This window comes from Abramis brama, assembly GCF_963993115.1.
Source record: "Abramis brama genome assembly, chromosome: 3".
NCBI classification, from domain to species: domain Eukaryota; kingdom Metazoa; phylum Chordata; class Actinopteri; order Cypriniformes; family Leuciscidae; genus Abramis; species Abramis brama.
Genome location: NC_139965.1, coordinates 54,043,123 through 54,055,882, shown reverse-complemented (window position 1 = coordinate 54,055,882; position 12,760 = coordinate 54,043,123). Strand labels below are relative to the sequence as shown.

At 39.1% G+C, this 12,760-nt stretch overlaps 1 protein-coding gene across 1 annotated transcript; it reads left to right on the top strand.

The window, feature by feature from the left end:
- The first annotated feature begins 935 nt into the window (after positions 1-935).
- Positions 936-2,632, top strand: LOC311080085 (uncharacterized protein C14orf93 homolog). The gene is made up of 6 exons (XM_084109853.1): positions 936-978; positions 1,219-1,357; positions 1,502-1,563; positions 1,672-1,763; positions 1,852-1,967; positions 2,370-2,632. Exons 2-6 carry the CDS (start codon positions 1,247-1,249, stop codon positions 2,604-2,606), a joined length of 618 nt encoding a protein of 205 aa, XP_083965979.1. The 5' UTR covers positions 936-978; positions 1,219-1,246; the 3' UTR covers positions 2,607-2,632.
- Positions 2,633-12,760: the final 10,128 nt, after the last annotated feature.

Genomic DNA, 12,760 nt, shown 5'->3' with positions numbered 1-12,760 from the left:
TCAGCATTTCTGAGTGAACACTGCTGGTTCACTCACTATTTTAAAGTGTACTGTCGATCACGTGATATGACGTCATGACGTGCGTGCGGCCCTAACTGACGTTACCTGAAAAATCTATCCAAGATGGCTACCCTCTCGAGCGACGTGGTATCAAGCATGAAACAACTTGTAAGTAAACCAAAACACTTCAAAACTACTTTGCTTGTTGTAATATTGTAAGAATATCATATTACACGTGATATTTGACTGTTAGACGAGGCTATTTTTAATTTGCAAGCGCGGTGCCGCGGGCGCGATTGCCGTCAGTCCGCCTGCTAGTGACAGATAATATCCTGTGTACTGTTAGTGTCGTGGCAGGGCAATAATGTTAACGTTAGTCAATAACTCTTTTCAGCAAGCGATAGTCCTTCTGTTTTTGAGTGTGTTGCTGCTGTTTGTGTTATGCGCCCTGCTCTGGTAAGTTCAATGTGATGTTATTCCTACATGCACCCAAATGAGCTAGTGGCTAACGTTAGCAGTTACGTTAACTTTTACTCAAACAAAGTTAAGGTTATGGACATAATAGTTACCGAATGAACTATGCAAGTTTTTTATTAAACCTTTACAAACGTCTTTTCATTATAGGTTTAAGTGGAAGGAGTGCAGTGAGCATCCCCCAAAATCAAGGTGACTCAAATGTTAATTTAGGCTGTAACTATTTTTCACCATTTCTTTTATTTGGAGCCTAATTCATTAGCATCAATCAAAAGTCTCTTAAAAATTAAATATTTTGCTGTCTGTTTTTGTGTGCATGTGCAGACCTACATTGTCACCAGAGAGCAACTTTATCGGAAAGTTACATTAACTTGAAATTTTGTATCATTAATTTCTCATTAAAGAGGTTGATTGCATAATTTGACTGGTTTCATATTGATTGTTTTATCTGTGCAGGTGAAGGACTTCTTGGGGAAATGGCCGGCTCTTCGGATTGAATCACAGGTAAAACAGACTCACTTCTCTTTTCTGCCACTCTTCACACATATTTCTATGCCAAATTTTTAATATGTATCACATTCAAATGGAACAGCAAATGCCACTATTCACTGTGTGTAAGAACTATCACATTGCATGTGACCATGTTGCTCAACAATGTATTTTAACGGAACATGTTGCATCACAAATGTGTTTTCTGTTGCAAATCGAGTCTTTTTATATAATTATTTTTGTTTGTTTTTGTAGCTTTGTGCTGAGTTCCAACGCATCACAAATGTCAACATACGGAACCAGTTCTATGCTGTGCTTGACCAACATACACCTGCACTGGTGGCCTTGTATAGGCAGAAGGCGGCACGAACCGGAAAGATATCAGAGGCGCTGCGTGACATCTTAAAGATTTATGAACTGATATGTTTTGTCTCTTATGTTTACTGTGATGGCCAACTTATTCAAACTGAAAATTCAGTTTTGTGGTTCTTGCAGATTGTGAATCCACTTAAACGCTTTTTAATTTCAAACTTTACAGGAATCTGTAAGGCGCCTCCATAATTCAGAGAACAACCCACACAAATACGATCCACAAACCGGGTAAGACTGCATATTGTATACTGTAAATGTTAGTTTAATCTACTACTATATGGATTTGAAATACCAATACTGAATTTCATTAATGATGCCTGCAACTTTTTCCCCCAGAATAAATTCATCACATAACCTGGCTGTGACCACTTACCTCTTCGAAGAATTAAGGACAACTTTTACAGACGTTGACCCTGAATGTGTAAAAGGTAATCTTAAAGATGTTGTAATCATTTTAATGTCCTCTGTTTTACTTAGTTTTATTGGCATTACATTTATTTATGATTTATTTAACAGGTTGCAAGACATATTTTGAGACTTTGCGGAGGAAGTATTCTTTGGCTCAGCCTGAAAAGGCCCAGAAAAGAAACACTATGAAGAACATTGCAAAGAACCGTCAAAGAAAGAGACGGGTAAGTTAAAGGTTTAGTGTAGGATTTTCTTTTTCCGGGTGGATCATCAAGACTATTGGTCCTCCTAATTGTCAATCATTCTGGTGATATGTTTACGTAAGGCTGTCGTATGTGCTTGCAAGTAAGCATGTATGAGCGATGCCGACAGGAAATTGTAAACAGAGCATGCACGAGGAGAACTGGGCCCATGCATGCTCTCTCGCACACGTTTAATAGGCGTTCTCTCTTGGGAGCAGGTAGAGTGTTGCGCATGTGAAAGTGGAGAGGGCGGTTCTTTTCTAAAATTCGGAAAAATCCTCCACTATACCTTTAAGAAACTGGTTAAGCAGTTTTTTTTTTATTCAGAATGTAACTGTCCTCCTCTCTGTGTTTTAGTGGTTAAATTACTGTCATGTTTTGCAGTTGCTGGAGACCAGGTCCAGGGTTGTACAAACCAACACAGAAAGGGAACTGTGGAAGACTGCAACAATAGAACTGATGTCTGATGAAGATGCTATTGTTGATGGAAGGCCAGTGTGGATGGTGAGGTCTCCACCAAACAGAACCACAGAGTTATCTGCTCTCTGCCAGGTACTACAAACCAGACTAGAGGCTGACCCACGCTACATGTCACACCACCAGTGCATCATGGCAGTTTGAAAAATGAATATTTACATATATTTTATATACACTTTAATTTCTATAGTTCTTATTTATTGATCTCGTTTTATATTGTATACTTTGTATATTTGTTCATTTTTGATGTGCATGTTGCTTATCTCCACGTTTTGTATTTTATTCCTTTACACCTTTGTTCACATTTCTTTTCCCCCATTCATTTTAATGTATGTTTATAATGTTCTTTGGAATGTTCATGTTATATTTGTTTTTGTTCCATTACATTTTCATCCCTTCAAATATTTTTCTTCCCCCATTCCTTTTTAATGCTTGTTTATAATGCTCTTTGGAATGTTTTATTTACCTTAATAAAAATGTCAGACTTTCTCATTGTTCTTTGTGTGTGTTTTTAAAATTATATTTGAATGTATTAAAATTGGGGGAAGGGGGGTTTAGTGTATACTGAGCAATATCTGCATAGCTGGCCTATAACCAATCAAATCACTGTGCGATAAGGCCTAGGGTGGGCTATGTTCTAAAAGTAACCAATCAAATCACTTTCCTGGGTTTTCAATGTGTCCTGTCCTCCAATAGTGGTCTGGGTAATGGGAGTGGTTTTAAAAGAAAAGGACCAATAGGGGGTAAGGCCAAAAGGTGCATAAAGGTGTGAAAATGTTCTCTTGAAAAAAACTTTGATGGGATTACTTGCCATGGCAACAAATGGCTGTAGCACGGAAGTATACGTCCACAACATACATCCAATTTGGTATCATTTCGGATGTATACGGATATATACAGACCCATGGAATTTGAGCTATCCGGCCAGTATACTCCTGGATTCTTCCGAATTTCAGCAGTGTATACAGGAGTATACTGGTCCGGATACACCTCTTTTCATGCAGTGTCCCTTAAGAAGGGACCAGGTGGTGAGCCTGCAAGCGTTGCCCCGGAGGAGGCAGACCCAGCCCTGGCATTTTTCTTTTCCTTCCGCCTTGTGGTTATACAGGACAGAATGCAAAGCCTCAGGACCTCATCCAGCTCTTGTCTGTTACGGAAACCAGCAGAAGGGAAGGCTGTTTCCATGCAGAGGTTGGCCCACTGCATAGTGGTTGCCATCATCTTAGTGTGTTTTCCCAAGGTGCACCATGCCCAAGAGAGACAGTAGCTCCTTCCTGGGCGTTGACACAGAGTGCCTCGCTGACAGATCTTTTAGAGCTGCGGGCTGGGTGACACCAGCACATTCGCTAGGAAAATAGCCTATGTGTCAAGCCGGTTGCTTTCCGTGGGCTCCCTTCACATGAAGCCAGCTTCACTGTTAGTCCGGTTTGTAGTGTCAGCTTGCTGTGCCATTCCCCTCCTATGGACTGGATACATGCGCCATTGCTCCAGTTGAGTTCCCCTTTAGCCAGACCCTGTTGAGTTCCTCCACACCCCTTCAGCGTTGGACGTGGCGGAGCGTCCGATGCTAGGCCTACCACTCGTATGCACTGGTGGAACTTGTGCTAGGCTGGGTCCATATGTTGCGATTCCTACGGCGATCCCATATGTGTATTCTACCACGGTACGGCTCCCTCCGGCTAGCCCGTGTCTTCCCTTTGCAGAGCCTGCTGTGCCGTCACTGACCGGTTGCGTCTCCCCCCTGTTATCGGCTGGAGCCACCTCAGTGACATTCCATATGTTGTACTGCCCGGTAATTCGCTCAGTCCATATATGTTATTCTCCACATGTTACCTCCCTACGGGCAGCATGTGGCTTCCGCAGCGTATTCCTTTCAACGGTTAACGCTTTCCCAGTGGCCCTGTGGAACAGCAGTGACTTTCCTGGCCTAAGCCCTGTCCTATCTCCGCCTCAATATGCGGGAGGATCAGGAGGCTTTTGTCTAGGCACTGGAAGTTTGCAGCACTAGTGGCGTTTTAATAGGAATCCCAATCAGTCGACACGTCGAACGTGAGCGACTGAAAGGGAATGTCTCGGTTACGTATGTAACCCTCATTCCCTGAAGGAGGGAACGGAGACGTAGTTCCGTCGCCACTGTTGCTGGACTACCACTGACTCCGGGCTCCGCTCGGCTCCTTATCGAAAAACTGGTGAAAAACATCCTCTTCTGTATTTATACCCGTGCTGCGGGGCGGAGCGTGTGATGCAATTCACGCACGCCAATGTACATTGGCTCATTTTAACAAAACTCGAAGATGACAGGCTCCCTAAGCATGATCCCAATCAGTCGACACGTCGACTACGTCTCCGTTCCCTCCTTCAGGGAATGAGGGTTACATACATAACCAAGACGTTTCGAGTCACTTAAAAAGGCATCACGCTTTCAAAGAATGATAGTTATTTGTCACTTTAATACTCATAGAATTCCAGCGATGCCTGTGTTCTTCGTAAACCAGCATTTGGTCTGACAAAAGGTCTTCTTTGCTTTAGTTCATCTGTGCTCATCATAAATAAATAATGCTCTATTTTTATTTCCTCTCTAATCTCATAGGGAAATGAATGTTGATGGCTTGAGGAATTTCCATCAATATTTCCTCTTCATGAAAGTATATTTTTCTCTATCTTTAAACTCAAGACAAGTAAATTAATTCAGAAATGCTTTGACTAGAGGTAAATGGGAATAAGCGTCTCTATACAGTTAAATCAACACAAGGAAGACGTGTCCCATCTCTGTTTCTTCTTACGGAGAGGCCTGTAGTTCCCATTTCCCTGGAGACTTCTGCAATGAGACAGCGGCATCTTCATTTTGACTGGTGACTAATGTAGCGTGAAAATTCAATCCCCTATTTCAATACAGAGACATGTGAAAGCCATCAGATGAAGAAATAAAACTGTGCCATGCTAATCTGAGCCCATAAACATGTGAGGGTAATAAGTCACTGTCTCTTACTAATGGAAAATAAAGAAAAACTCAGGGATACTGTGGCTAATTGGTGGAGAACGCAGGCAAGGAAGGCATTTATTAATGGAAGGGCTTGAGGTGGCAGTGAACAATGGTCTCAAAGTGAGTACAGCCTAACAAACCCACACATATGCATGCATAAAAGCACAAAGCTATGGTGCATATACTTTAAAGGGTTAGTTCACAAAAAAACGGTATACTCTTCTTACTGTATACGTACATCTAATCTCAAAATTATTTCTTTCGCACTTTGGAAATAAATTAAAAGCTTTTTTTTTTTTATGTGACATTAATACATTAGTACATAACAATGTACACGTTTTTTTTTTTTTTTTTGCCAGTCACCGCCAACGATGATCAAAACAGATGGAGTAGATCGAGTCCATCAACACCCCTAATGCTTGCACAGTCCTATAGCTCGTCCTGGGTCGACATTTCATTGGGTAACATTAGGAATTTTTTATTTCTATGCTGTCTAATGTTGGTGAGTGCATTATTTCACATATGCATATGATTACGTGTTATTATGCGTTTTGATCCGGAGATTCAGTACTCGAGATGCGTAATAGCTCCCCCTACCGTATAAAAGTGAAAACACGGAAAGCTGGAAAATTAGAGAAGGGTAGGCTATAGCTGATTTTAAAGATTTTACTGGTCATGTCAATCACATTGCTGATTTCCTACAATGCTGTACTACAACAAATTCTAACCCCTAAACTTACCCTACACCCTAAGCAGTGAAACTGACTGCAAGGCGGGATCTGCGTTGAATAGCTGCTAGCGTGCTAAAAAGAAAATGTCAGTTCAGGAGATAAGCAGTTAATAAGATCATGCGATATGAGATCGTTAAGCCGGGCCGTCCGTAATTTCAGGACATTGGCACATTTTTAGTTGCACCTAGCGTGACTACCCCATCCTACTGTGTGAATCATGAGCCCCGAGATGCCAATAACACTAGAGTAGAATAGATAGAGTAGAATTTTCCCACGCGCTGCACTGGGACGACTTGCGGGAGAGCTTGCAGAGGATTCCCGCTTATATCATTTAGCAGAGGTTCAAACTCTGGTCCGAATGCCCCTGGCCACGATCTCTGGGCTCCTCTCTCGAGCATATTTATTTAAATAGGCATATTTATAGCATGTTTTATAATTATTTTGTTCTAATATCAACTAGAAACAATGTTTAATTTACGAACATTGTAAGTCGATGACAAATGGATGAAGCCAGAGCCAATAGCAAAAGTCTTTGCACTTGGAGACCCCACCCCCTTTTGAAGGTTCTGCCCACTTTTGGAGTTCACACCCCATTTTGGAGATCTCCGTTCTGCAGTTATACCTACTTGTAGAATTTCCTCAATGGCGGGGAAGCGTTTTCTCACAAATTAAGGAAATTTCCGTCAATGGTCAAGTGTTTTAGACAGTCATGAAAGTATACTATAAGTACACTTTAGTGGCTATTTATTTATTAATATTAAATTATCTGCAAGTAGCCTTCAGTTAAAAATACACCTTTAAGATTTTTTAGTAGGGGAGCGCGAGGCACAACCTAACACATTTTGGTTTTGGCTCAATTATTTAAAAAAAAAAATTAGTTAGATTAATCTTTTTTTTACACAAGCAACATACACATCTCTGCTACAAATGAACACTTAAAGTTTTTTTTCTAGGACCTACCATTTTCGTACAGTTGCACTGAAAGTGACAGAAGTGCAAATGTTACAACTTACCCCATATGCGGGGTAAATAGTAACAGACAGAGGGGTTAGTTGTAACACCTGTGTGTAACACACAATTCAGCACTATTTTATCTGTATAGTTTGATATTGTTTGTGCATCTGTATAGATAGATATCCATACATCCATCCCTCATCCAATCATCCTTCTATTATGGATCAATATCATGGATAGAGATATACAGTAGGAAAGGGCTGCACAGTTTTGCAATAAATAAATAAATAAAATCATAAAATATTGTAATTGCTATAGAATTATATGTGTGTGTGGGAGCTGAATGTAAAATTATTATTATTAATAATAACAGTAATAATAATAAAAACGAGCTCAAAATCACATTTTAAAGGGTTTATTGCATGAAAAAACGGCTTTTTAATAAAACACAAGTGATCAATGCATAGTTAACAAATGTGAAAAAAATCATACTTTGACATTTAAATTCTAACATTGTTTGTGAAGTCCAACAAAGTTAAATGTGGAAAAATAAATATATAAATAAATACTCAAACCTAAAAAGTTGTGTGGCTCCCTGTTTTCATTTCATTTCACAAGTGAGTCACTATACCGTCGTAATGAAATCTTTTTTTTTTTTTTCTTTTTTTTTTTTGTTCCTCTGAAGAAACTGTAGGATTGAAAATAATCCAAGATATTTGAAATGAACAAAGACATTTGCTTTACTGTTTTCCACCCCCTCTTTCTACCACAATGGCCATTTGGAGTTCCCAAAGGCACAGAGTAGAGATAGTGATCAAGGCCTGTAGGCCAAGATGTGTGTACTTCGGGGGTCTAAGGATTGTCACACCTTTAGTACAGTGGGGGAAGTTGTAATTATCTGATTGGTCAGTTTGAACGTCTCACATTTGGGTTAAAGTCACATGGTCAGGGAAAGGATAAGAGCTCTGGCTTTTTTATTCTCTGGGTCCCTTTCTCGGGGCTCTCTCCTCTTTTATGCTCTGGCTTTTTTGATTCTCGGGCCCTTCATGAGCCTCTTTTCACTCTCTCTCTCTCTCTCTCTCTCTCTCTCTCTCTCTCTCTCTCTCGTAACATTTTACATATATGCTGGGTGCAAATAATGGTATAAGTTATTAGCATCTCATGCATCTATTTTGTAACTATTTTAAGTGTAACCATAACCAAATATTGTCATTAAACCCTTTCAATTACAAATAATGTGCTAACTAGTTTTCATTTGCTATTGACTTTGAAATGCTGCCGATTGCAATACAATATCATCACTCCATATAGCAACGCTATCCCACATATTTAGCTATTGTAACTGCACTTATTTCCGTCATTGGTGTAAGTATCAGTGGGTGGTAATAGACAAGAAATGTACAGTTTTCTACCATCTTGTTGACAACGTTTCTTTAGTCATTCAGCAGTCTTGCTGCCTGAACCCCAGCAGGAAATCCACCCTTACAAAACCAAGTCATACAGGTTTGGAACAACATGAGTAAATTACGACAGAATTTAAATTTTTGAGTAAAATGGGTGACCAAATAATCTTGGTCAACATCTGAAAAACACACATACAGTATTATGCTACTGAACATTCCCACAATAATAACAGCTATTAATTTGAATTCTCATTTTATAATATCTTCAGTCATTACCTGCACCAGCAATGAATCCGACTAGCTCACAGATCTAGCTATGTGTGCAGCCAATTATAAACCCAATTTTAGTCTCCATTCTTCTTCGGCGTGTGCAGCTTTTCTGGGAGGGACGTGAGGTGGGAGCTTTGAAAGCTGACAAAGACCTTTGACCTAATATCCCCCTGACAACCTTAAGTTCCAGATGGAGAGGAAGTGCTGGAAGGTTCTTCAGTTCCACGCTCCGTACCCTCACCTTATTACAGCAACAGCTTGTGTTTCGAGAGCTCTTCCAGCAGAGCCTGACCTCATTTGGCAGACAGGCTTTGCCTCAATGGGCCTCATGAAATGTTGCTCCTACTGTGATATGAACAAAAAATAACTTATGGATGTTCTGTGCAGTTATTACTGACTTCCTCCTGTACACATTTAGTCTCATTCACTAATAATTGCATGCATTTTAACACTTTGTTTTGTCTCTTATGTTTTGCTGCATACATATTGTTGTCTTGAAGGGAATGCAAATTGGGCCAAGCTACTGCAACATGAGTAAAAACAGACATGAGAATAGATGCTATTTTAAATGGCACATGGCACACTTAGCACTGCTGTATAAATATCTGTTTTCATTGTCCCAAAACAAATCCATTTTGTCTTGATATACTTCACAAAAATCAAAATGAAGTATTGAAATTTGTGTCATGTCAGTCCCTGCATTAAACAAAACTGGCTAGACATGAGCCACAGATGACAAGAGCAGAAAAGAGGAGATTAATGGGTTTGAAATTGATTTCTTAAGCTTCTCTCTGTTCAGCACAGAGCCAGTCAAACAGGATTTACCTTCACTACTGAGAAGCCCATCTGTCTAGAGTACGTCCTCTCAAAAGGAGCATGTGTCTCTCTGACCCAAACGTCCCTATTGAGCATCAATACTACACACCAACTGGTACAGTTACAGCCTGCAGTCTCACAGGTGTGTGTGAGTGTATATGAATGAAGTGGGCTACCTTGGCTGCGCATATATATGGCCTATATGAGCACTGCAAATACAAAAGGTCATGTTGGCCACTTTTTAGCATTACAAGAGTACCTATAACTTTCCCTTTTGAAAAGACGTACATTACTGGTCACCAGCATGATGTGTTTTGGATACTGGAATGCTGGTGTTGCCACCAGACTTCTTAACTATCAAATCTCCCTTGGTCAACTATGGCTATTGTATGACTGATTATGCTTTTTTTTATCTTTTTTTAAACTGGACATTATATTAACATACATATACTTGCACATATTCACAGCCTGTGTAATCTCACATCCAAATATTATTCATGCTCAAACCAGCATGTTGCCCTTATTACCCCTTTTTGTATTTTTCATGCTATTATTTGTGTTGCTTCGGATGTAACTTATGATACCAATGATTTTTTTTTTTTACTTCATTTAATAATAAAAATTCTAAAACTATATGTCATTATTTACTAGATTCTTCATGTCCTTTTCAATCAATTTGACTTTTTACTTCCATGGAATGCAAAATAGGAAATTATGAACACTGTGCTGGTTGCGCATTTCCGTGAACTAAATCAGGACTAATTCAAGCACTAAATCAGCACTAATCCATGCACTAAATTAGGAAGCATTCAAGCTTAAAAAAGGACACAAAAGCACCATAAAAGTATCACATAGATTAACTTAATTTGACTCATGTACTGTTACAGTATGTGTCATTTGATAGCTTTGTGTCAATTGTCTAGTACCTTAAAGTGCCTCAAAACCCTTTTTCTTTTTGATGGGATCAAGTATCCCTTTAAATGAAGTGCACTTAATTGTACTGAAAGTGCAGGGCCGGATTTTCCTCATATTGTGACATTCCCAGTACCCCCAGTACACTCCCAGTACCCTGCCCCCACCCTAGGCTACTACATACTATGGCTGCATCCGAAATCTCAAGGTGCTTATTTTGAATAAGTAATTAATCTCATGGGATAGTAAAGTGTCCATCACATGCACACTTCAGAATCCCGCCGGAAGAAGTCATCTGAGTACTTTTTGCCTACTCTTTTATGAGTACTGTGGATTTGGAAATAATTATTTTGTCACATACCTTTTTTTAGCTACTATAGGGAAGTATGCGATTTCAGATGCACCCTATATATCGTCGCTGTCGGACGAAAACTTTACTTCCGCTACTCTTCAGCAAATGGATATTTTTTAAATAAACACTGTCGTCAAAGTTGATGTTGTGGCTTTATATATGAAATGAAATATACTTTGTAATGGACTCCATAGCCAACATTTCGCCAACACCTGATACATTAAAAAAATTACACAAAATGTTCATACACACCATACACATAAAAATAGACGTCGCTAATCCATGTTCAACAGTCTAATACCAGTACAAAAGAGTTTTTAAACCTGTTCCGTTTATAACGGACAGTTCTGTACCTTCTGTACCTGTACATATATGGTTAGATACTTTTTTATATACTAATTATATTATATTATATTATATTATATTATATTATATTATATTAAATTATATTATATTATATTATATTATATTATATTATATTATATTATATTATATTATATTATTAACAATATACTAAAACCAAGCTCAAATGGAGATACAAGGTTTTTGGCAGTAAGTGACGTTACGTAATCGTAAAACGTAATCATTACGTTTTTATCAACTTACAGGTTATACATTTTATTGTAGCTATGTGGGCACTCATTTAGTCAAAATCTCATGTAGATGAAGTGCTAGGCACAGACTATTTAAGACTAGTGTTGACAAAAGTACCGACTTCAGTACCAAGTCAGTACTGAAATTTAAAAAATGCGACGATACCAACATTTCCCCCTAGCATTTTGAGCGCTGTTGAGCAGATTCTTAAACACCTCTGATTGGCCATTGTGTTCATGCACTCAACATATATGTCTGTGATTGGCTACAATGATCAATGCTTCAAAAATAAATCAATCTTTGACTCTCTTCACTGAGCGCGTTCACAGATACACACGGAAGCGCTTGAAAGCAGGCGTCTATCAGAGGATCCGTCTATCAGCGGATCCCTAATATATCTGCTGATAGACGCCTGCTTTAAAACGCTGCTGTGTGTATCTGTGTAAGCACTAGGTGAAGAGCGTCAAAGATGTCTGTTTACAACATGTTTTTGATGCGTTGATCATTCTAGCCAATCACAGACATATATGTTGAATGAACGCGTGAACACAATGGCCAATCAGAGGTGTTAAAGAATCCGCTCAACAGCGCTCAAAAATGCTAGGGGGAAAACAAGCAGAGAGGCTCCAAACTGTGTGTGGCACTTCATTCACGATTCACGCAGGTGGAGTTGTTTGACTGACAGTTTGAGGATCCAATGGATATACAAGGTTAAGTCACAAGCTCTTGAAAGTGTGCATGTGCGTGTGTGCTCTAATACGTAAGAAGGAGCCTATGATTGAATTTGGAAATAAAACAAAAACACTGAGAAAAATGAGAAATAGTCCTCAGATGCCATATCCGTAATTTATAGCAAAAATAAAATCTACCATTAATTCAATCTCAAACAGATTCATTAAAAGAAGTTATTACTCCATCACTAACTAACGTGGTTCAACGACACATTCACGCAAATACGGTTTCGGGAAGCAGTTATGACTAGCTAGTATGTTTCTTCAACGATGCATCATACTACGGTATAGCAGCAAGTTACATGTTGTACGGGGAACGAACCCCAGCACGGTCTGAGCCAACCCTTCAAGAGCACGGACAACCAATTCAAACATTGACAAAGAGGAAACACTGAAAATTGTTTCACAAAATGGTTAATCTAAAATATTACAGGCTGAGCACAGATGAAATTGAGTCACTTAGCTAAATGTGGTAAAAAAGCATAATTCATCAAATGGAACCTGGTACATAAAACATGAGAATGTAGCATCAATTATTTATACTGCTGTTGG